This window comes from Microcaecilia unicolor, chromosome 5 (genome assembly GCF_901765095.1).
Source record: "Microcaecilia unicolor chromosome 5, aMicUni1.1, whole genome shotgun sequence".
In the NCBI taxonomy this organism is placed as follows: Eukaryota; Metazoa; Chordata; class Amphibia; order Gymnophiona; family Siphonopidae; genus Microcaecilia; species Microcaecilia unicolor.
The window spans coordinates 235,219,048-235,244,157 of NC_044035.1; the positions used below are offsets into that span (position 1 = coordinate 235,219,048).

Here is a 25,110-nt window from a genome sequence, read left to right on the forward strand (position 1 = left end):
CCTTCCAGTCAACGGTGCCATTTCCTTTTTGCTGTATACATGCAGCACATGGGCACCCTGAAGAAGAGTAAAGTGCAAGCAAAGTGTGTCCACTAGCAACCTTATATTGAAGAGATGCTTAACGGAGATCATAAGTAAACAAAATAGCTCCCTCCATGGCACATATTTAACCTATTTTGTTTTTTCCCATTCACCCAAAACCTCTGCAGCACTGTCTCTCAGAGTACCCTTCCCACAGAAAAGCACAAGTCAGAGACTGAGACAGATAAACGGAGGCTCTGTATCCATCTTAAGCTCATTTCCTCCCTTCCCCCCCATTTAGAGCAGTGGTTCTTAACTTCTATCTTCAGAAGACACCCAGCTACTTCGTTTTCAGGATATCCAAAATAAATAGGCATTACACAGATTTGCACAAAATAGAGGTAGTGCATGCAGATCTCATGTCTATTCTTGATGATACTCTCTTACAACTCAAATGGCTGAGTGTCCAGAAGACCAGGTTCAGAACCACCGATTGAGAAGATAAACACTTCTACATACTCTCTGGCTACCCACCAGGGTACGCTCCAGAACAGAGCCTACTTCCTTGGCAAGAGATTGTTGTCACCACAACTCTGCTTCTCAGTTCATGCTGGCTAAGGAACAAAGCCCCTCAAGAGTGTCAAAACCCGTGTCTTCCCTGTATAGGAATACAAAGAATTAGTCGCTGGGCCTTCAGGCTAGCTCCCTCCACGCCAACCTACCAGATAGGTATTCAGGCCATGGAAAGAGACTGCTCCCACTATTCAAGGCACTTGGCCTGGAATACTGCAATGCTTTCAGCATGTGCAACAGTGCATCTTTCTCCATTTAGCCACATAATTTATGCAAAACAGTAAACTAGAGATGCTTTAAAATTAAAACAAAACAATATGACACTAAAACCAGCCCTTAAGAAAGGTATTGCAGGAATAATCACGTGGGAATCCTGCCGCAAAATTAATTGAAAAGAGTGCACACAGGTACCTGGGGGTCCTGGCGAGGATGTTCAGAGCTGCACAACACAGAGGACAGACAGACATTTGATACCATCACAGACACGGCAGGACATTTCAGACAATACCAGGAAAGGTCCAGCACCTACAACCTGAAGTGACCCAATTCTCAAGCGGTCAACCCTGGCAGAACAGGTACAGAAAGAGGGATACCAAACTGCTCCTCCCCTATCCCAAAGCAGTTTGAGGATGGTGGCTGTTGCAGGATCTACTGGGCAGAGCAGAATCAGCATGTGGAAAAGGAGGAACACAGATGTTAACTCCTAATATGCCATGCACTGCAGAGATATATAGTCTTCCCATTAGCCTCCCACCCCCAAGTTTCAGGGCCAGCCATTCATATAATGGGATGGCGCAACCTCCCTATTTTTTCTTTTTTAACCATTTGTATAACTGCCATGTCTTCCTCTGAAAAATGAGACTTTTCCAGCCCTGTCTTTCTGCATGTGAAAGCCAGCATTGCTGTAAAATCCCATTTTTCTGCCACACCCAATGCAGAGAGGGAGGGAAGCTCCCTCCCCATCTCTCATAATTCTCTGCAGTCAGCTGTGACCGACAACCAGAAGATCAGATAACCATTGCAAGGAGAGCGTACTTGGGTATCTGATAAGTGCTGGAGAGAAGAATACTTATAAGTGGGCTGATTGTTAACCAAATAAACCCAGTGTTACATCGTTTTGGTTGAGGAGATTAGAAGGGTAAATAAACCAACCTTTGCTCCCCAAGCTCCCCAGATGGTGATGAGTGGAGAATAAGTTGGTTATACCATGGCCCAACTGGCCCACCCCATTCTACTGCCTATGAAATCTATGGGGCACATTAGTGTTTAAACATGGCTAGCATGGAACATTAACTTGTTAAGACCCTGCTTATCAACTACTCCAGCGCCAACTGTGTGAGGTAAAGCTGATTTCCCATACACAAGCTACAAATGGATTCTAGTGGTCCTTGAATGGAATAAACAAAGCTTCACTGCTGTTAGATGTGTAGTAAATGTAACTAAACCAGCAGGAAAGACACAGACACGTAGATTTCTGCAATACCAAAGAGACTCACAGAGACAAAGACAGGACTTATGAATCTCAATGGACAGTTTAAGCACTATTGCACCTCCCCATCCTCTTCCTATGTCTCCCAAATCCCAACTATCAGGAAGGCAAATGTGTGTTGGACATTAGAGACACATAATGTGAGTAAAGCTGTAAGATTTGCCCTCAAGAAGGTGCCTAAGTAAAGGACTGAGGGCTGCTGGTGCAGGAGGACCCCAACAAATGTAAGGCAAAGATACAGGTTACCTCCCCCCTTCTCCTCCTAAGACAGAAGAGAACTCTCAGTTCAAGGTACCCCTGTTTTGTTAGCAGTATCCTACAGGACAAAGTAGCCTGGAAAGAGTTCCCCTTCCAGTTAAAGTGCAGGCAATTGGGTTTCACCCTGTGTGACTGATTCACAAGAGGGTCAGTTTACGCTGCAGAAAACCAGAATAGAGACACTCCCCCATCCTTCCCTCCATTGTCTGCTGTTAAACAGAGGTCTCTGACTGCAACCGCAGAACAAACTTGTGAGACTTAGGGTCAACAAACTCCTCAGAGAGCTTTATGAAGGGGATTTTCTTCACAGTGACAACTAGGCTGAAGTCCAGGCACTTGAGAACAAATATTAGGCCATCCCGTAAGCCACCGGTGACTGCCTCCTCACTAACCAGTGTCCACTGCTGGGCAAACCAGCGCTCTCGGTCATACTGCAGCGTGGGACCAGGACTGAGATACCGCTCCAGAAATGCCTTTGGGTGGGGTGGTGGGGGAGAGGGAGAAAGAAGGACAGAGATCAGTACTTCAGAGATCAGAAACTCTATAATACATTACAGATTTTACAGGCTGTCTTCAAAGGTTTTCAAAAACAATTTTAAATTGTGATGAGATCTCATTTTTGTTGTGGAGTAGTTAATTTCGTTGCCCTCTTTGTGCAGTGCTGAAAACACAGGTTTGCTGTGGAGATTTCTGCCACCTAGACTTTTGAAATGGGGATCTATCATACAATCAAAGTGGAACAAAGTGTCATTCCACCAATGAGTTCATTAACAATATGAAAACACTTTTCACCATAAAACCACTTCTTCAAAGTCTGAATTTGGTTGGACAATTCAAAATTGCTTTCCAAGTTAGACATGAACCAAGTGGTCTGCAGTTTAGAAAAAAAATATTAAAACCCCCCATATTTTCAATAACATCAGGTACATATGTTATTTAAAATAGGAACGCCAAAAAAGCATCTACTGGCTAGTCACTGATCCTGGGGAAAAGTGACATCTCTTGGGGTCATTAACTAGTGTGAAGCCATTTCTTTTATCACTTGCTCAAACAGATCTCTTTGTGTGAATACAACGCTCTAACAGTTTTGGGTACAAAACCCTCAAACCACACTGCAATCAGCTTCAAAAGTAATTGCACATTTACTACTTGAGGGCCATTTGCACTGTACAAGATCACTTGCCCGATAAGAACATGCCTTCCATAGAACATGCCTTCCATAGAACATGCCTTCCATAGAACATGCCTTCCATATGAGTGTAGGTGAGGCTAAATGGCTAGTTGAAGATCACATCAAACAAACAAACAAACAAACATATATAAGGAGAATCAAACTGATCTCATATCATCATAAGATGTGCCATACTGGGTCATGGGAAACACCACCAAAGTGGAGGAACCCAACACCACTACAGAAAGTCACAAGGAAAAGCAAGGGAGTAGGGTGTCTGATGGCACTTCCAACCAAATGAACAAAAAGAATCAGGTCCAGTCCAATCCAATTTGGTTTATTGCAGTAAAAAAAAAAAAAAAAAAAACACTACCTCAGACTCGACAGTGTGCTGTGTTTTTGTGTTTCTGCCTGTGCCAGGAATCTATTTAAAAGAAATCAATATTAAGCATATGTTTACACACAAAAAAAGTCACCACTACTTATGTGTCTACATAGAGAAAAAAAAGTATGTGTCTATACAGATAAAAATATATGATAAAGAGCATCAAAAACAAAACAAAAATATTACTATTAAAAGAGAAGGATCCTCAACAAAAGTAATGAATTAACAGTGAAATAAAAACATTAGATTTCAATGAAATACAAACTTGTAGGGGAAGATTAATAATAGGGACACAATGTTCATTAATACAAATAGAAGAACAAATACAACATATTGAAATTGGTCAATCCTGCAAGGTAATGATGAAACATAATGCAGAAGCCCATAAACTTGGAAAATACAACTGTTTTACAGTACAAGCATAAAATAAAGGGAAAGGAAAAGAGAACTGACCTGTGTGGGTATGTTGTTCAGATGTCAGATGTTAGAACAAAAGGCCAATTGGGCTCTTCGCATATAAACTCAACACTTACAGTGGTGGAAATAAGTATTTGATCCCTTGCTGATTTTGTAAGTTTGCCCACTGACAAAGACATGAGCAGCCCATAATTGAAGGGTAGGTTATTGGTAACAGTGAGAGATAGCACATCACAAATTAAATCCGGAAAATCACATTGTGGAAAGTATATGAATTTATTTGCATTCTGCAGAGGGAAATAAGTATTTAATCCCTCTGGCAAACAAGACCTAATACTTGGTGGCAAAACCCTTGTTGGCAAGCACAGCGGTCAGACGTCTTCTGTAGTTGATGATGAGGTTTGCACACATGTCAGGAGGAATTTTGGTCCACTCCTCTTTGCAGATCATCTCTAAATCATTAAGAGTTCTGGGCTGTCGCTTGGCAACTCGCAGCTTCAGCTCCCTCCATAAGTTTTCAATGGGATTAAGGTCTGGTGACTGGCTAGGCCACTCCATGACCCTAATGTGCTTCTTCCTGAGCCACTCCTTTGTTGCCTTGGCTGTATGTTTTGGGTCATTGTCGTGCTGGAAGACCCAGCCATGACCCATTTTTAAGGCCCTGGCGGAGGGAAGGAGGTTGTCACTCAGAATTGTACGGTACATGGCCCCATCCATTCTCCCATTGATGCGGTGAAGTAGTCCTGTGCCCTTAGCAGAGAAACACCCCCAAAACATAACATTTCCACCTCCATGCTTGACAGTGGGGACGGTGTTCTTTGGGTCATAGGCAGCATTTCTCTTCCTCCAAACACGGCGAGTTGAGTTCATGCCAAAGAGCTCAATTTTTGTCTCATCTGACCACAGCACCTTCTCCCAATCACTCTCGGCATCATCCAGGTGTTCACTGGCAAACTTCAGACGGGCCGTCACATGTGCCTTCCGGAGCAGGGGGACCTTGCGGGCACTGCAGGATTGCAATCCGTTATGTCGTAATGTGTTACCAATGGTTTTCGTGGTGACAGTGGTCCCAGCTGCCTTGAGATCATTGACAAGTTCCCCCCTTGTAGTTGTAGGCTGATTTCTAACCTTCCTCATGATCAAGGATACCCCACGAGGTGAGATTTTGCGTGGAGCCCCAGATCTTTGTCGATTGACAGTCATTTTGTACTTCTTCCATTTTCTTACTATGGCACCAACAGTTGTCTCCTTCTCGCCCAGCGTCTTACTGATGGTTTTGTAGCCCATTCCAGCCTTGTGCAGGTGTATGATCTTGTCCCTGACATCCTTAGACAGCTCCTTGCTCTTGGCCATTTTGTAGAGGTTAGAGTCTGACTGATTCACTGAGTCTGTGGACAGGTGTCTTTCATACAGGTGACCATTGCCGACAGCTGTCTGTCATGCAGGTAACGAGTTGATTTGGAGCATCTACCTGGTCTGTAGGGGCCAGATCTCTTACTGGTTGGTGGGGGATCAAATACTTATTTCCCTCTGCAGAATGCAAATAAATTCATATACTTTCCACAATGTGATTTTCCGGATTTAATTTGTGATGTGCTATCTCTCACTGTTACCAATAACCTACCCTTCAATTATGGGCTGCTCATGTCTTTGTCAGTGGGCAAACTTACAAAATCAGCAAGGGATCAAATACTTATTTCCACCACTGTACAATTAATAAAGTAGAAAAAGAACATTGGAATTGTACCATAGTGCCGTGAACCTGATAAACAAAACACTGTGTATAAAAAAAATGGGTCTCTGTATAAGAGAAAGGCACTTGCACGTCATAAAACCAAACATCTCAAAACCGATGGTACTGTGAGGGTTTCTCAGTGCTTTGAGATCATAAGACTGATGGTTCCATAAAGATGAAACAGGAAAATTGAAGAATACATGCATGAAATTTACTGAAACGAGGCAGTGAAACAGGAAGTGGCTGAAAAATACAGCAGTGCAGTCAAATCAAGCTAAAAGATGCAAATACTATGTGTATATAAGGACATTTAAATGCAGCGATATCGTGAGGGTTACCAAGAGTTTAAAAAAGTGCATATATGCATGGAGAAACATAAGGAATATTAAAAATCTGACAGGAAAAATAAAGAGGCGCTAATGGAGATGCACTGGAAAACACACTGTGCATAAAGAAACTTTAAAATACAAAAGTGCCATTAAAATTGCTAATATATATGTGCTTGAAACATGTACTGAAAAAAATATCAAAAACCAGTTCAGAAATTGGAGCCAAACGGAGACCAAAGCCAGAGTTCAGAAATCAGAGCCAAACAGAGACCAAAAACTGAGTCCGGATAGAAATCAGCCCGTAAGAGCAGACCATAAAAAGCAGTGTACATGGATAAAAATAGACTAACACATTATCCTGTGGAAGGCTTCAAACAGTAAGATTGTGAGAGCGAAGTCTGTTTTCTGCCAAAAGTAGTGAGAAGTCTGATGCAGAGACAGAAGTGATTTAAAATTTGGCTCCAAATCGTGAGAAGCCACGCCTGTGCATATTAATTATCCAGATGGACAGAGCAGAGTTCCGCCGTGAATGCAGAGAAAAGAGAAGATGAGTGTGAATCTGAAATTGTTTCTTCAATTTTCCTGTTTCATCTTTATGGCACTGTCAGTCTTTCTAAGATCTCACAGCGACGAGAAACCCTCACAATGCCCTTGGTTTTGAGATCTCAATCTGTTTTTACAGTTCTTACACTCTGCTTTTACCAAAGTTGGGTTCTAAGCAGATTACATAAAGAGTGCCAGATCATACATCCCACGACAGCTAATTTTAACCAGTGTGCCATGGATGGTCTGCAGGTGTGCAGGGGGACTCTCAGTGGCTATGGTGGCTGGCATGGATTCCCAAATCCTACGAGCTGAAGATGTCTCCGAAGATGCCAAGGAGCTCCCTAAGCACAGCTCGGCGGTCAGCAGCTGCTTCCTGAGCCACCGATGCAGGGACTCTGCGCATGCTTAGTTTTCACATTTGCGCAAAGCACCAGCGTCAGAGACATCCAAAAATTGTTTTTCTTCTCAGGGTCAAGGTAACTTAAGTGTCAATCAAAGCTGTTGCTGAAGCTTCTTTCTTCTGCAGTTGCCTACTGGATTTTTCTTCCTTTTTTTCTCGTTTCTTAGGAGCTCTTAAATTTTTATCTTGTCTTTATCAAATAATATTATAGACTAGTGGGGTTTTTTTTTTTAAAGTTAAGTGTGTGTGTGTGTTGGTGGAGGGGAGCAACTCAAGGGGGCAAGGCAGGGCGAGAAGGGGGCGGAGAGGACATATATCTTAAAAAAACCTCATGTGTGCCTTGACAATTTTAGCACCTTGTCAGTGTGCCGTGAGATAAAAAAGGTTGAAAATCTCAGATCTAGGATCATACATTAATGCATTAGTTATTAACAATACCCAATACATGCTTTTGAAATAGATAAGTTTTCATTGCTGTCTTGAAGAGGTCAAAACTAAATACAGATCTAATCACATCCAAGAACAATGACCAGAGAATGACTGACTGCTTTGTAGGAAAATACTGTCTGAAATATTTTACAATAACACACACCCTTAGAGCTAGGAAAAGTTTACATATTGAGACCTTGTTAAAAGTAAGCCTACATATGAATGTTGGCATATAACCAGGGATATCACCGTTTAATATCTTAAACAATAAGATACCAAGCAGGCTTCAACCAGGCGCCAGTGAGTAATTGAATAAAATGCAAGTAATATGAGTAGAAATGTTTAAAGAAAAAAAATTAAGTGGGTCGCATTATTTTGCATCATTTGTAATCGCTTTAAGAGGTTCTGACACCCCCAAATAAACTATGTTACATTAGTCCAATATACTTAGAACTAATAACTGAACAACCAATTTAAACTGCTCCTGGTCAAGATATTTTCTTGATTCTTCTTAGTTTCTGCATTACCCAGAAACATCCCTTTGTTAAATGATTTAGGGGGGGGGGGGGGGGGGGGGTGTTTTACTAAAGCTTAGCTCGAGTTATCTGCAGCAGGGCCCATTTTATTCCTATGGGCCCTGCTACAGATAACTCGATATAAGCTTTAGTAAAAGACCCCCTTATCTGTTTCGCCACAGTTAGCCTACAATCAATAACAACTAAGATTTTGATTGTACTTTCTAGGGTATAAACTGTATTATCTACTGTAAATGTGGATTTATCATCAACTATGACGTTCTTGTCAATCAGCAAGAATTTGGTCTTCTCTTTATTAAGTTGAAAATTCTTCTTCATCCAAGCACCAATAAAAGACATACACCGAGATATTTTTGTAAGATTTCATTAGAGTAGATTTAACTGAGAAAAAAAAAAGATGTCATCGGCATATATAGAGGCCTGATATCCAATTTTTCAAGTGAATAACCCAATGATAACACATTAAATAGTGGTGATAATGGGGAACCCTGAGGGACCCCACAGCTAGATGACCAGCATTCTAAAAGCACACCTTGCATCTTAACCAGATAGAATCTATAAGAAAGTAAACCTTTGAATTCAATACTTTGCCAGACATTCAAATACCATCTAATTTTTGTAAAAGCACATCATGACAAACCAAGTCAAATGCGCTAGACAAGTCCAGTCGCATTATTTAAACATGATCATCATAAATAATGTATATAATGTTTCCGTGCTATATAAAGCAAAAAAGCCTGATTGAGAAATGTGCAGAATACTAAATTGGTCCAAATAATTATCTAGATATTTAGTAACGAGTCCTTCCATAATTTTAACAAAATATGGTATAGAGGCGACCAGCCTATAATTGGTTACATCTGATGGTGAAATGGCTAGATTTTTCCTTATCAGAGTAAGAACAAATTTACCAAGATTACTGGGAAATTCACCAGCTGCAAACAGGATTCAAATCACAATAAAATATCCTTAAAAACCCTTGGTGCAAATTTCATCAAACTATGCAAGGCAATTACTCAATATACAGTGTGATTTGGAAAATTTATGAACCAATTTGTCAAGATCTTCTATCAATATTGGTGGGAAAGAACACCAAATCATATCTGCTGTACGAATCTGATCCTGAACTAATATCAGTATCTAAACAAATATTTGTGTAATGATATCCAGATATAGGCTGAGTTATTAACTTTAACTGAAGTTTCTCTATCTTTGACCTAAAACAAATTGTCAACTGTGAAGCCTTAGGCAGCGTCTCCTAGTAAGATCTTTTATTATATGACAAGAGTTTGCTCGAACTGGAAACATCTCTATCAATTATATATGAACAACAGGCTTTGCCTCCCCAATAGCCTTTTTATATATTCTCACTGCATTCCTCCAATTCCGTTTATTTAGGTCATTAGACTCTTTATGCCACATTCATTCTAATTTCCTACAATTCTGTTTTTATCAAGTGCCTTTCTCTAATACAAAGAGTGCTCCTCTTTTATACACATACAGTATTTCTGTTTATCAGGTTCACAGCACTATGATACAATTCCAATGTTCTTTCTCTTCTTTATTAGGCGTGTTTGATTTATATACAAAGAACCCCTATTGGCCCTTTGTTCTAACACCTGACATCTGAACAACATACCATCACAGGTCAGTTCTCTTTTTCTTTATTTTGTGCTTGTACTGTAAAGCAGTTGTATTATCTCACCATTTTTTTCAAGTTTTTGGGCTTCTGCATAATCTTCCATCATTACCTATCTTTCAGGATTGGCCAATTTTGATATGTTGCATTTGCTCTTTTATATGTATTAATGAACATTACATTTCCATATTAATAATCTTCCCTACAAGTTTGTATTTCATTGAAATCTAATGTTTTCACTTCACTGTTAATTCATTGGTTTTGTTATGGATCCTTCACTTTTAATATTTGTTGTTTTTTTTGACATTATATATTTTTATCTGTATAGTCACATCATACTTTTTTTCTCTATGTAAACATCATTAGTATTGACACTTTTTCTGTGTAAACATATCATTAATATTTTTTTAAACTGTCATCCTTATTAGTCAATTTATGCAACTTTACGTCTTGATGTAATACTCATATAGATATATATGTAAATGTTTTTATAAACTCCTGACACAGGCAGGAGTGTCAAGTCTTAGAGGCATTTACTGCAATAAACCAGATTGGATTGGACTGGGCCTGACTCCTTGTTTGTTATTTCGGTTGGAAGTGCCAGACATCCTACTCCCTTTCTTTTCTATACTGGGTCATACCAAAGGTTCATCAAGTCCAGCACTGTGTCCGATAGTGGCTAATCCAGATCACAAAAACTCAGCAGTATCACAAAGATTAGATCCATTCTCTACTGCTCAAACCCAGAGGTGAGAGGTGGCTTTCCCAAAACTATCAGGCTAATGAATGGCATATGAACTGCTTCTCCAAAGGGTTTAGAAAAGCTCTTGGAATCTCATCTTCCTAACTGCTCACTGAGTTAATAAAACAAATCAGAGAACCTGTTTAATGTCCTACTAGCTTCATGCAGTACCCCTTATTCATAGAACTATTTCAAAGGGCATTCCACGCCACACATTTTATAGGCGTAACCTGTTCTGCCCCCTTTATCATTTTTGTTGCCCTTCTCTGTACCTGCAGCCTGTAAGGAAGGAGAGCCCAGTGTCAACTGGTTCAGGGGTAGATGGCCTATAAGTACCTTTGCCGTCATATTGTTGGTGATGGAGAAGCAGAGGTGCTGCAGGATGCTTTCCATAGTGTGATAGTGCTGCTGCCGTGTGGTACGGAGATACTTTTGCAGTGCTCTTGCCATAGAAGGGAAGATGGCCTGTGCTGCCTCCCGAGGGTCCATCACCTCACCTGTGCCCTTCTGTTGCTGCTGCTGTTCCTGACGCTTGATGTGGGTGAAAGCTTCTTCCACTGCAACCACTAGCCTGTCAAGGGCAAAATGGTGAATGCTTTGGAGAACTATACTGCTAAGAGAAACCACTATCTTTGTACACAGAGAATAAAGGCATTGCATGATATTCAAAGAAGACGACCAACCTATCATTAACTTGTTGCAGATCTCACGTGCAAACAACTGACAAGTTCCCAGTAAATTTGAGTAACTTGCATGCTTTATCACTTGTATACATTTCAGTGTAATGAAGAGTCAGGCTACCTAACCTATCTGCCCTCCCCCTACTTCTGGGTGCACCACTACAGCCTATATTAGCACACACAGGTCAAAACCTGAAGAATTAAAATGTGAATCCCACTGCCTGACTCATAATCCTGAAGAAGTACAGAGACAGAACTTGCTGCTGCTGGTAAGGAATCTGCACATGCAAGTACTTACCTGCTGGGAAATTATACCTGTGTTAAAACTTGGAGGAAAAGGATTTTAAGTTAATTAAGACAGGAAAGAAATTTTTCACCATAGAGTTTAACTGGGGATTTAATCAACTAGTGATTAGCCCTTAGCAATAGATAAATTCTAGACCCTTGCAGTTTATTGAGAAGTAAACTTAAACTAGGATAAATTATTGAAATTCCCTTAGCAACTTTAACTAAAAAAAACTCACTAAAATGCAGACAGCAGTCTAGCAATGAGATGGAGGCTATCTAGCTTTTGCACCAAGTGCAACACAAATAATTATCTCTGAGTTGGTGAAAAGTCATGTGTGTGCACTCAGTGCAAACAGCTCCTGACTCATATAGAAACAATCTGATCTCGGAAGGCTAGAGAAGCAGACTGGAAATAACAGATGAAAAGAATCAGAAAATCACATCACAGGCATACTTGAAGGGAAAGGGTTGAATGGTCAAGTACAGGTAAGACGTAGAAAGGTCACAGGCACAGAACCCACTTCCTACTGGGACTCATTGGTTCCAGCCAATCCTCAAAACGCCCATGTGAAAGAGTGGTTTAAAGGCATTCCTAAACATCTTATAGGGTGATTGTGCACAAAGCAGAGTTGGTACAACATTCCAGAGATCTGGAGCAGTACAGTAAAAGGCACCATGTCTTATAGTATCAAGTTGAGTTCACAAGATGGAAGGGACAGAGAAATGACAATTGCGAGATGATCGCAAGGAGCAGGCTGGAAAAATTAAGGAACCTAAGAAGAGTTCTAATGTATAACACTGTACTAGAGAGAAAATTTTAAACTATATCCTGTAGTGGATAGATTCAATAATGGCGTAATGTCCTAACATGACACAGAATTCTAATGGCTGTATTTAAATTGACTGAAGTTATTTAATCAGAGTGAGGTCAATACCACTGTACACTATATTATAGTAATTGAACCGGGAAGCTATCAGGGTGTAAAGCAAAGTGGTATTGCATTGCACAGAACTGTTGCAAGGCCAAGAAACCTGCTTTTACTACTGTGGCAGCTTGTGGATCAAAGGAAAGTTGATGGTCAGTGAGGTATTTATAAAGATCCACCACAGTGATTGGTCAACCAACATCATAGAGGCTAAGGAAGAGCATAGTGACTAGCCAGTAATCCAGGAAGTTATAGTTTTGGTTAAGCACATGGTGGTTCTTGTTCATCTAGTCAGAGACTGCAATCAGACCGCAATGGAGTTAGCCATGTCTAAGTATTCGGGTCTGTATAGAAGAAAAGAAAGTGTTAGCCAACATGGTCAACAAATCATGGTCCGCCAGGTCAAAAGCTGCAGATAGATTGAGGGAGCTCTTTCCTGGAGCTCATTTAATAAGGCTGTCACAAGTTTCCAGGCCTGGCTGGAAACCCAACTGGTGTGCATGTAAAATATGAGACTGTTCAGCATGCTGAATATGCTGAAAGACCAGCTTTTCTGTGAATTTGGTCAAGTAACTCAAATTAGAGACTGGTTGTAATTAGAAACTGTTGTTCTTCAAGATGTCCAAGTGGTAGAATCAGTATAGCCAAAGGGATCAGGCCATGTTGGGAGATGTTGAACCGTGAAGATGGAATAGAATTCAAAAGGTAAGTAGCAGCTCTGAGAGAAGATCAACTTTCAGAGAAGAATGTGACCAAGTTAAAACATCATCAAGAAAGAACATGTGACATAGGCAAGGCCACCCACAGTCTTAAGTAGCATAGAGGAAAAGCCAGGAGAGCTCTGTGGGATAGAGCCAGGCCCTGCTGTAGAAGGGAAGGAGCAGAGGCAGCTTGATAGAGCTCAATGCAATGAAACTAAGGGGCAACCTCTACTATATTACTGACACCTTAGAGCTGAAAGACTGGGTTAAATCTTCAGCTGAGAGTGTCAATGTGAGTTCCTCCTGACTGGCAGAGATTAGATGAGATAGGACAGAAGAGAGTTTCTTTGGTCCGTTAACAGAATTATTAATTATGGTAGTGTAATATGTGGAGCAGAGCCCTGCCATCATTTTACGTGTATCACAAAGCTTAGCCTGACTGAGCCTGCATTGAAGGCTTGTGGCATCAAAATGGATTTTGTGTGTCAAAGGACTGTTGTATTCCAATTGTGTCAGACCAAGGACTCTGAACAGCTAGATCCATGCCTAGAAGATTAAAGAAATCCTTGAAGGGACGTTGTTCATATTATTCCAGCCACAATTGCTGATATCGGAACCAACCAGCAATCACATTCTCTTTTTTTTTTTTTTTGCCATATTTTGATAGACATGACCGATAACAGAAAAATATTTAAGGCTGTTACAAGCACAAAAGTAGACCAAAATCCATTGGATTCCTCTGACATACTCCTGACATCTGCACCTGTGCACGTTAATCATTTGTCAACTGGAGCTAGGAAGTCGCAACATTCCAGTTGTCGGAGGATCAGAAGACATTCCTGAGTCAGTACTGCCATCTGCAGGTTGTATGGTTTAGTTTTATCACTCAAATATCAGGGGATAGATAGTTGTGGTTATTTGTCAGTGGAGCATGTGGGTATGCCATGAGACACTGGTGCTTATATTTATTAGACATAAGTATAAGTGATAGGGTAGTGATGGAAGTGTGACTTTGTGTACTTTTGTTATCTGCTTAGGCTCAGATGGACTATAAGTAAATAAACTATAAGAACTGTTTTGGAATTTTATTGCTGCTTGTTGTTTTCATATACATTGTTATGCTAAACAAACCATTATAATCTGAAAAGAAAATTCTGGTGGTCAGTTTTTTGTCAGCAGATGGGGGTTTTAATGAGCTTGGGGACAGAGAATAGGCATGTTTCTTTCCTAGACAGAGATAGCCACACACCATCTGGTACCAACACAAATGGCCACCTGAAGGACCCATATCATCTGAGACATAAGAAGGCATATTAGATTGCATCAACCTATCCCCTAGATTCTTCTTTTGTACGCAAACCTCAAAGCACACTTCAATTGTGAATAATATTGTAATACTGGCCATTTTAATTGTGGTCACCGTAGTTATTGTGAATTGGCATGGATCACAGCGTATGTTCCTCTTCCTGGCCAACAAAGGATTATTTTTTTTTTTATTTGAAGCAAGTCCTCTCAAGTAGTGTACTGTATAAAATGTCCTTGTGGAAAATATATTGGGTATACCATACGGAAAAAGAAACAACATATTACAGTAATATTAGACAGTCAAGAAGAAAAGTGCCACTGGTGGAACATTGGCAGGCAAAGAATCGTCAGTTAAAAGATTTGAGATTTGTAGTAATTTTATCGTTACATCTACCTGGGGGAGAAAATGTGGCGCAAGCTTTATTGAATGAACAACAACGAATCATCTTTGAATGGCATACAGTGACCAAAAGGGGCTAAACACGAGATATAGAATGGTTTTCACTGAAAGGAGAGACTGAGCATGTCTGGATTCGCCTAAGCTCGGATTCATAAAGAGGCTTGGCATAAGGAGGCTCTGCATCTCTGCTTTCCCTGGGTGCTATCTTGAGACGCTGGAATGTTCAACCTACTGTGAGTCAGTAAGAATTGAATAGTTGAATTGGATATTTGATATTTTTCATAAATATCTCTGAAATGTATTTACAGAAAAATAGGCAGCTGCTTAAACTGAGTAATACCAGCAGTTGTTGCAGCTATGCAAAACAGGTGACTGTTGCCAACTGCACAACAGCAGTGATGGGAGCAGAAGCCACAGAGGTAAATGTTGCAGGACAGCTAGACCTGCAGTTGCTTAGGACAGCAATATAGGTGGCCACTGCCACTGTACAAACAGGTGGACTAGCCAAGATGGTAGCTGCGAATGGATCACAAAAGTAGACAGTGCCACTGCAGTCAAGAGGGTTGCTGCAAATGGACCACACAGGTGGCCAGATCCACTGCGCAACCAAGACAATTGCTGCAAATGTGCCACACAGATGGTCAGTGCCACTGCACAGCCAAGATGGTTGTTGCAATGTTCCGCACAGGTGGCCAGCATTACTGTGCAGCCCACGTAGTTGCTGAAACCTCGCAATCTAAGACGCTGCCATCCCTTGCAATATCAAGTGGGTACAGAAAGCTTGAAACCCAGGTGGTCAACTATGGGGTTGAGACTATGAACTACAAGTGGAAGTGCACCACAGCTGAATGGAAGAACTGGGCAACTGAGCCAGCTCCGAATCATCACTGGCTACCAAACCTCTTTGGCTGTATTATTTCTGTAACTGAAAAATAGTGCTACCATGCTGAATCTGGTAAGCCAGATGAGTAGCTCATGTTGAAGTAGATTGCGCCCATCTACTTTGGTAGAACACAGCCAACAGCTGAATTGTACAGCTTTGATCAGATAGAAAATGTAAACAGAATGAAAGATCTGATCTGACTGGGACAGTTCTATGCATAGTTTTTTTTTGTTTGTTTTTAAGAGTAGGAAATATCTATAGGACTGAAAATAAGGGAAAAAAGGAATCCATTTTCCCTTGCTGAAACAGAGATTATTTTCTCAGGTGCAACTATAGATAAATTCATAATATAGAAAGCAGAATTGATTATTGTGGGAAACAGCTGAGATTCTAGGCCAAGATAAGTCTAATCTCCAGCACAGATAAGGAGCAACATACAGTTGACATGAGAACTGACATACAAATTAACAGCAGTATGTTCCAGCATATTCACAAATGCAGCTCACAAGATAGGTAATTAGCTGACCTCAGGATACACACCTGAGAAAGAAAAAAAGGGAGAGGCAATTAATATGCATTGCCTTTTTTTTTTTAAGTGCAAGGAAAGAGCTAATAAATGTCCAGACTTGCCTATTGAGAGTCTTACAGCTAAGATAGTCAGGCAGCATAATTAAAAAGAAACAGATACCAACTGACAGACAAGAAAATTCTGATGGGGGAAAAAAAAAAACTAACAAATTTAAAGTTGCACAGAAACAGACGTAGCTAAAAACAGTCACAGAGAAATATTAGCTGCTTAAAAAATACAGAAGAACAAGGTTTTCTCTCAGTAATTCATGCAGCTGAGGAGAGAGAACCTGCTGTGAGGAATGGACAAGCCTGATACCTGTGTGTGTTTAAAAGGGAACAGAAACAGACATTAGCGCAACTGAAATAAAACAGAACAGGCTCACCAAATCAGGCTGACTTCCAGTGAAGATGATGCTAGTCCCATAGGAAGGGGAGGTAGGGATCTCAGAAACCTCTGAGGTATTTTTTTTTTTAATTTTCTTTCTTTTTTTTTTTTAAACAGGAGCTTATGCCAAAGGCGACACTCCAACCTCAACTGAAACCCAGACATTAAACTGGGTCAGGAAAACAAGCCCAGGAGGGCACCCCCCACTCAACTGAAACACAGCTGAGAAGCCGATTCAGGAGAACAAGCCAAACAGGCACCTCCAACACAACTAAGACTCAGCATAAAACTGACTCAGGAGCACAAAACTCCAAAAGGTAGTTAAAGCTCAACTGAAACCGGTCAGAAACCAGGTCATGAGCAGGGCTGTTAGCCTGTCACTCATCCGCTGGGAAGGCAGAAAAATACTGAAAACATTCTATACTGCACAATACCCTTAAGGGGCGAATCACTTGAGAATTATTTTCATTCTCTGTCTGCAACCATGGACACAAGCCACCAATCTGGACTAGTCTGATAGGATGCTAAGGAAAAGAATAATATTTAAAAAAAAAAAAAACAGCCCCAGGAGTGATCCAAGAAACTTATACACCAGTGAGCTTTGGCATTGGTGCTGGGCAAAATTGTTGAAGTTAAAGAAAACAAGATTACTAACCAGACATGGCTTAATGAGAATGAGTCACCATAGGTTCAGAAATTTATTACATTTTCTGAAGGTGAAAATAAGTGGATAATGGAGATACAGTGTATTTGGACCCAAAGTGCCTCATGAGAGACTCATTAGAAAATTAGAGTAATGGGATGGGAGCTCATACCCTGTTCTGGACTGCACACTGGCTAAAATACAGGAGACCGTGGAGGACTAAACAGTCATTAATGAAAATGGAAAGAACTGTAGTGGAGTGCCCCAATGGTCTCTACCGGGGCCTATACTGTTTAACATCCATAAATAATTTGGGAAACAGTGGTAACAAATTAGGTGATCTGATTTGCAAATAAAATTATTCCAGGTCATTAAAATGGCAGAGGATCAGCAGAAGGATTTTTGTGAGACAGGAGGCTGCATGTAAATGCTAGTTTAAATGGTAGATAAAGTTTGCTATGGATGACGACATTGGGAAAACAATCCCAACTGCAAGTTCAAAATGCTAGGTTTTCGTGTTCCCCTGAAACAGCTATGCTGAAAGTGTTCCCTTTTAAATATCTAATCTAATAAAGAATTTATTCACTGCACAAATCCCAAGACAGTGTATAGGGAATTACATCAATCACAGTACACCGACTAAAAACAAGTTAATAAAAGCATCAAATTAACAAAATAAGGGCCTCTTTTACAAAAGCCGCACTACCGATTCTCGGTGTGGCAAATGGGAGGAAACCCATTCAATTCCTATGGGCTTCCTCTGATTTGCCAAGCAGGAATCGCTAGCTCAGCTTTGTAAAAGAAGCCCTAAGACACTCAGACCTTATCAAATAAAGTTTTCAATTTTCTTCAAAACTGAAGATAATTAGATTCAGTTCTGATACATTGTGGTAGATCATTCCATATAGAGATAGCATGGAAGGAAAACATTAAATCTACCTGATGTTTGTATTATAAACCTTTAACAATAGGATATCTTAGTAAAACTGTATTAAATACCCAAGATGAAGAAAAAGAAATGAGAAAAAAAAAGTTGAATTAAAAGATCTGGTGAATGTATGAAAAATGATACATGCAGTTTTAAAAATAATTTGAGATTTTAAGGCAAGCCAGTGAAGCCTGCAAAGATACCCAGAAATGTTATCATATTTCTTAATCTGGAAAATCAAACACTGCTGTATTTTGTATCAGCTGGAGTTTTCTTAGAAGCATGGAATTTAATCCCATATAAATTACAATAATCCAAATGGGATAAAACCAACATTTGGAAAGGCTAAAGCGGCTAGGGCTATTCAGCTTGGAGAAAAGGCGGCTGAGAGCAGACACGATAGAGGTCTATAAAATAATGAGTGGAGTTGAACGGGTAGATGTGAAGCGTCTGTTTACGCTTTCCAAAAATACTAGGACTAGGGGGCATGCGATGAAGCTATAATGTAGTAAATTTAAAACAAATCGGAGAAAATATTTATTCACTCAACATGTAATTAAACTCTGGAATTCGTTGCCAGAGAACGTGGTAAAGGTGGTTAGCTTGCAGAGTTTAAAGGTTTGGATGGCTTCCTAAAGGAAAAGTCCATAGACCATTATTAAATGGACTTGGGGAAAATCCACTATTTCTGGGATAAGCAGTATAAAATGTTTTGTACTTTTTGGGGATCTTGCCAGGTATTTGTGACTTGGATTGGTCACTCTTGGAAACAGGATGATGGCTTGATGGACCTTTGGTCTTTCCCAGTATGGCAATACTTATGTACTTATGGACCAAAAGGGCAAAATAATGCTCATAAAAATAAGATCTTATTAAATGTAATTTCTTAATTGAAAAATAATTTTCTTCCATACAAGTTAACAATTTGTGGTTCAAAAGTGAGAAAAGAATCCAGACCACCACCAAAAACTTTTGAGTTATCATTAACATGTAATATTTTATCCTGAGACAGTGTAATTTTAGAAGGGATTGAGATGGAAGGATTTCGAAACCAGAGAACTTTGGTCTTACTAGCATTTGAGTAAATTAGTATTTGCCCAATTCTGAATTGTATCCATGCAGCAAGAAACTGTCAAAAGTACCCTCTAACATAGCACATACTGGAACCAATATGATACCCCACCGTCACCCAGTGGGATCATTCCTAGAGAACTCAAACAAATTGAATAGTACCGGCAAAAAAGAAGAGCCCTGAGGAACCCCGCTGGATAAACACTTGGATTGGCGCCAACTTTTTTTTACTGTCTTTCCAGACACAATAACAGCACTGGATGGGTGCCAACTTTTGAGAAAATTTACTATCTTTCCAGACACAATAATAGCGGCTGAGTAAATACCATTCCAAAACAGGACCCACCATCCCAATCTCACTCAAACTCTGCAGCAAAATATAAACAGAGGTTAAAATTCAGGTCTGTTTTTCCCTTGAAGTAGAGGGAAAAAGTAATTTTAATCTCCCCTCCTTTCCTGTTGGCTAAGATGAACTGCATATTTCAAACAATAGGAGCCAAATTTGCAAAACAGAAACCAACCCAGACAGTGAAAGCTTCCTTTGGTTAGTTTATGAGGCACGGGAATAGTACCAGGACCATGGCTCACAACTTTCTACTACATTCGAATGATCCTGACCCTCCCCACAGCTCTTAGCTTTACCTGGCTCTGCGTTTCTTGATCTTGCGTTTGTGCTCTGCCTCTTCGTAATACAGCTCGTTGTGGCTAGAGTCCCGGCGGCGGGCAGCAGCTGCTATCAGAGCTCGTGACTGGCCAGCTGCATTGTTCCCAGGACCTTCAATACAAAAAAAAAAAGGGGGGGGGGGGAGAGACCTCTAGATTAAAATCTCAGCACACACTACAGTCAAAAACAATCAGATGCAAGTTTGTCCAGATGTTTGGTGATAGAATGGTTGGTGATGTAATCATGGTATCACAACCTGATTTGAGTATATGGGAAAATTAGGTTCTTTCCTTGGTAATTTTCTTTCCTTTAGTCACAGCAGATGAATCCATTACGAATGGGTTGTGTCCACCTACCAGCAGGGGGAGATAGAGAACACTGAAAACCATAGTGCCTCTAGGATGGCTAGCTCCATCTGCCTCTCAGTATTTTGAAGCTTCCAAAGCAGTGTTAAACCGCAAAGTAGCATAACATGAACTTTCCTCACAGCGAACGAACGCCCCAGAACAGGAGCAATAACACAAAGGAGGGACAAACTCAACCTCCTGTAGTAGAAGAGAAATCCTGAAGACTGTTTTTCAACTTCTCCCAATGAGAGAACATGTCTGCAGGAAAAACTGAACACAAAACAGAGTCAATCAGGGAGGGATCATAGATTCATCTGCTGTGACTAAAGGAAAGAAAATTACCAAGGTAAGAACCTAACTTTCCCTTCCTTGTCATCAGCAGCAGATGAATCCATTACGAATGGGATGTATCAAAGCAATCCCTAGATAGGGCGGGAACAAGTCACACCACGCGCAAGCACTTGTGCTCCAAAAAGCGTGTCCCTCCTGGCAGCCACATCAAGCCTGTAATGATGGGCAAAAGAGAGCTTAGAAGCCCAAGTAGCTGCACTACATATCTCTTGAAGAGAGAGTGGTCCCATCTCAGCCCAAGAGGAAGAAATCGCTCTTGTGGAATGTGCCTTAAAGGCGTCAGGCGGAGGCTGGCCAGATAGCAGATATGCAGAAAAAATGGCTTCCTTAAGCCAACGGGCTATAGTGGCTTTAAACGCTGGAGACCCTCTGTGAGGACCTGACAACAATACAAAAAGGTGATCAGAGGTCCTGAAAGCATTAAACATCTGCAGATACTGCAACAGAGCCCTGCGCACATCCAGAAGGTGCAACAGCCCAAAGGATTCCGGAAACTCCTCCCTAGTAAAGGAGGGCATATAAATAGGCTGGTTTAGGTGAAACGCTGAAACCACCTTAGGCAGGAAGGAAGGCACAGTACGTACCATTAGTCCGGACTCTGAGAATTGCAGAAATGGGTTTCGACAGGACAGCGCCTGGAGCTCAGACACACGTCTTACCGATGTAATGGCCACCAAAAAGACTGTCTTTAGAGTCACATCCTTCTCCGAAGCTCGCCTCAGCGGCTCGAAGGGTGAACACTGAAGAGCCTTAATACTAGTCCCAGGTTCCAAGCCAGACAAGAGGCCCGCACGGGAGGCCGGAACCGAAGCACCCCTCTAAGAAACCGTGCAATGTCCGGATGCGCAGCCAGGGAGAGGCCAGCGACCTTCTCCCAAAAACATGCCAAGGCTGCCACTTGAACACATAGGGAATTATAGGCCAAGTCTATTGTATACCATCCTGCATAAAGTCATGTATCGCTTTAGAAACACACCAAGCCTCAAACTGGTGCCAGATCCGAGCATAGGCAACGGAAGTGGAACGCTTGCGGGCCTGCAAGAGAGTGGAGATGACCTTGTTAGAATAGCCCTTGTCTCTCAATTGCGCCCTCTCAATAGCCATGCCGTAAGACCAAAGTGGCATGGATCCTCCATGGTCACCGGACCCTGCGCCAACAGGTTCGGTACCAGAGGCAAAGGAAGGGGAGCCTCCACCAGCATCCGCCGGAGGTCCGCATACCAAGGCCGCCTGGGCCAATTCGGGGCAATGAGGATCAGCACTCCTTGATGCAACCGAATTCGCAGGAGTCGCCCTATTAAGGGCCAAGGAGGGAACACATACAGGAGGGCCCGGGGGCCAGGGTTGAGCCAAGGCATCGAACCCCGCCGAGCAAGGATCTCTCCATCTGCTGAAAAAGGACAGGACTTTGGCATTTGTGCTTGAGGCCATAAGATCCGCTATGGGCGTTCCCCATTTGGCACAGATCTGAAGGAACACTTCATCTGCCAGTTCCCACTCCGCAGGGTCGATTTGATACCTGCTTAGAAAGTCGGCTTGCACGTTGCTCTGACACGCTATGTGAGCTGCTGACAGAAGCTGCAGATGTAGCTCGGCTCAGTGGCATATCTGAGCGGCCTCTGCAGCCAGTGTTTGACACTGAGTGCTGCCTTGTCGATTTATGTAGGCCACTGCTGTCGTGTTGTCCGACAGAACTCTGACAGCCAGTCCCTCCAGAGTCATGTGAAAGGCCAGAAGAGCCTGGAATATCGCTCTCAGTTCCAAGCGATTGATAGACCACCCCGTCTCCTCGGGTGTCCACCGACCCTGGGCATAGCTTCCCTGGCAATGTGCTCCCCAGCCCTTCAGGCTGGCATCCGTTACCACCAGGCACCAATCAGGAAGTGCTAGCGGCATTCCTCGCCGCAGCATGCTGTCTGAGAGCCACCACTCCATACTGAGTCGGGCCGCAGGGAGCCACGTGAGTCTGCGTTGATAATCCTGGGATATAGGAGACCATCGTTGAAGCAGGGCAATCTGCAGAGGTCTCATGTGCGCTCTCGCCCTTGGCACCACTTCCAAGGTGGCCGTCATCGACCCCAACAGCTGGACAAAGTCCCAAGCTCGCGGGCGAGGCATCCTCAGGAACAGATGGACCTGATTCTGAAGCTTGCACCGCCTTTGGTCGGGTAGAAAGACAAACCCCGAGGCCGCATCAAACCGGACCCCCAAATATTCTAGAGATTGAGAGGGGGTCAGGTGACTTTTGGGTATATTGACGACCCAGCCCAGAGATTGCAGTACTGAGACCACTCTGGCTGTTACATGACGACTCTCTTCTGCAGGGTCCGCTCTGATGAGCCAGTCGTCGAGGTACAGGTGAACCCGGATACCCTCTCGCCTGAGAAAAGCAGCTACTAACACCATTACACCTTGGAAAAGGTTCAGGGAGCTGTGGCAAGGCCCGAAACTGGAAATGATTTCCCAACACCGCAAACTGGAGGAACCGTTGGTGCGGGGTCCATATAGGAATGTGCAAGTAAGCTTCTTTTAGGTCCAGAGACATGAGGAATTCTCCTGACTGTACCGCCGCAATGACGGAGAGCAGGGTTTCATGTGAAAATGCCGCACTCTTAGTGACTCGTTGACTTTCTTTAAGTCGAGAATGGGCCGAAAAGACCCGCCTTTTTGTGGCACCACAAAATAAACGGAGTAACGACTGCAGCCGTGTTCGGCGGGAGGCACAGGGATCACCGCTCCAAGGTGCAACAAGACTTGTAAGGTCTCCTCTACCTCTGCCCGTTTGACGGCAGTACCGCATCGGAACTCCACAAACACATCTCTCATCAAGGCACCGAATTCCAATCGGTAACCTTCTCTGATCAGGTCCAGGACCCACTGATCTGAGGTAATCTTGGTCCACTCCTCGAGAAAGAAGGAAAGGCGTCCTCCTACAGCTGTAAAGGAGGAGTGGACCGGCGTTACATCATTGTGGAGGACGACCCTGAACTCCTGGCCTTGAGCCTGCCGCTGCGGAGCGTTTGTCCGAGCGAAAGGAGTTCCTCTGCTGAAAGTGGGCATGTTGAGTAAACCCAGCAGAGCGCCCCGGGTGATAACTTCTAGCTTCACGGAAGCGAGGTCTGGAGGAGAAGGGAACCACTTGACCCTTGGAAGAAGGCCGCGACCTATCCTCAGGTAACCGCTGGGGTTTAGCATCCCCCAGGTCTTTAACAATCTTCTCCAACTCCTCTCCAAATAACAGAAGGCCCCGAAAAGGCAACTTCACCAGCCTTTGCTTAGAGGCCATGTCAGCCGCCCAATGCCCTAGCCATAGAAGGCGGCGGGCAGACACCGCCACAGACATCTGTTTAGCCGAAGCTCTGACCAGATCATAGAGGGCGTCAGCTAAAAATGACAAGGCCAACTCCATGCGCGGTGCAACCTCAGCGAGGGACTACACACCATCCACGGGCTGTTCCACTGCCTGTTGTAACCAAGAGAGGCAGGCTCAAGCAGCATAAGAACTGCAAACAGATGCCCTTAAGGCTAGGCCCGAAATCTCAAAGGACCGCTTTAGCGCTGATTCCAGCTGCCGGTCCTGAATGTCCTTCAGGGCGACCCCTCCCTCTACTGGGAGGGTGGTCTTTTTTGTCACCGCCGTGACTAAGGCATCCACTTTAGGCATCCCAAAATGGGTCAAGTGCTCCTCAGAGGGTAAAGATGCTCCATCGCCCTGGCCACTTTCAAGGGCCCCTCGGGGTCAGCCCATTGAGCAGAAATAAGCTCTTGGATGGAGTCATGCAAAGGAAAGGCACGAGCAGGCTTCGTAGTACTCGCCATCCTCGGATTGCCAGAAGAGGCCTCGCCTTGAACAGGGTCATCAATAGAGAGGGCCTGTAAGGCATCAGATATAAGTGCTGGCAGATCATCGCGGTGGAAAATCCGAACCGCAGTGGGATCATCCCGATCCAGTGGCAAACCGGCTCCTTCCTCTGGCTCTTCAGACCATGAAGGCCTGCCAGATCCCTCAGAGTCCCCACAGCCCGACCACGGGGGGGGGAGTGCGCCACTCTCCGACGGGGAATTTACCCGTCTATGCTTAGCGTGCATCCAACGCTCAGGGGCATCCACGTCTAGCATCAGCCCCGGGCCATCATCAGTCGGAGGGGAACCAGGTAGCAACGCAGTGTCAGACACCTGCGGCAGAGCTCTTTTCAGCATGAAGGCTTTATGTAAAGTAAGCACAAACTCAGGGGAGAAAAACTCACCCTGACCTCCCGTCTCCGAATTAGGAGCCATGGGGAACGGAGCTCCTCTGG

General features: G+C 42.8%; 1 protein-coding gene across 1 annotated transcript in view; it reads right to left on the reverse strand.

The window, feature by feature from the left end:
- VANGL1 (VANGL planar cell polarity protein 1) overlaps positions 1-25,110 on the reverse strand; it is a 95,429-nt gene continuing 70,319 nt past the window's right edge. Inside the window, exons 6-8 of the mRNA XM_030203891.1 lie at positions 20,093-20,225; positions 11,007-11,241; positions 1-2,814 (exon numbers count right to left, since the gene is read on the reverse strand). Of these exons, the coding sequence (XP_030059751.1) occupies positions 2,554-2,814; positions 11,007-11,241; positions 20,093-20,225 (629 nt within the window). The 3' untranslated portion in view covers positions 1-2,553. The remainder of the gene's footprint in view (positions 2,815-11,006; positions 11,242-20,092; positions 20,226-25,110) is intronic.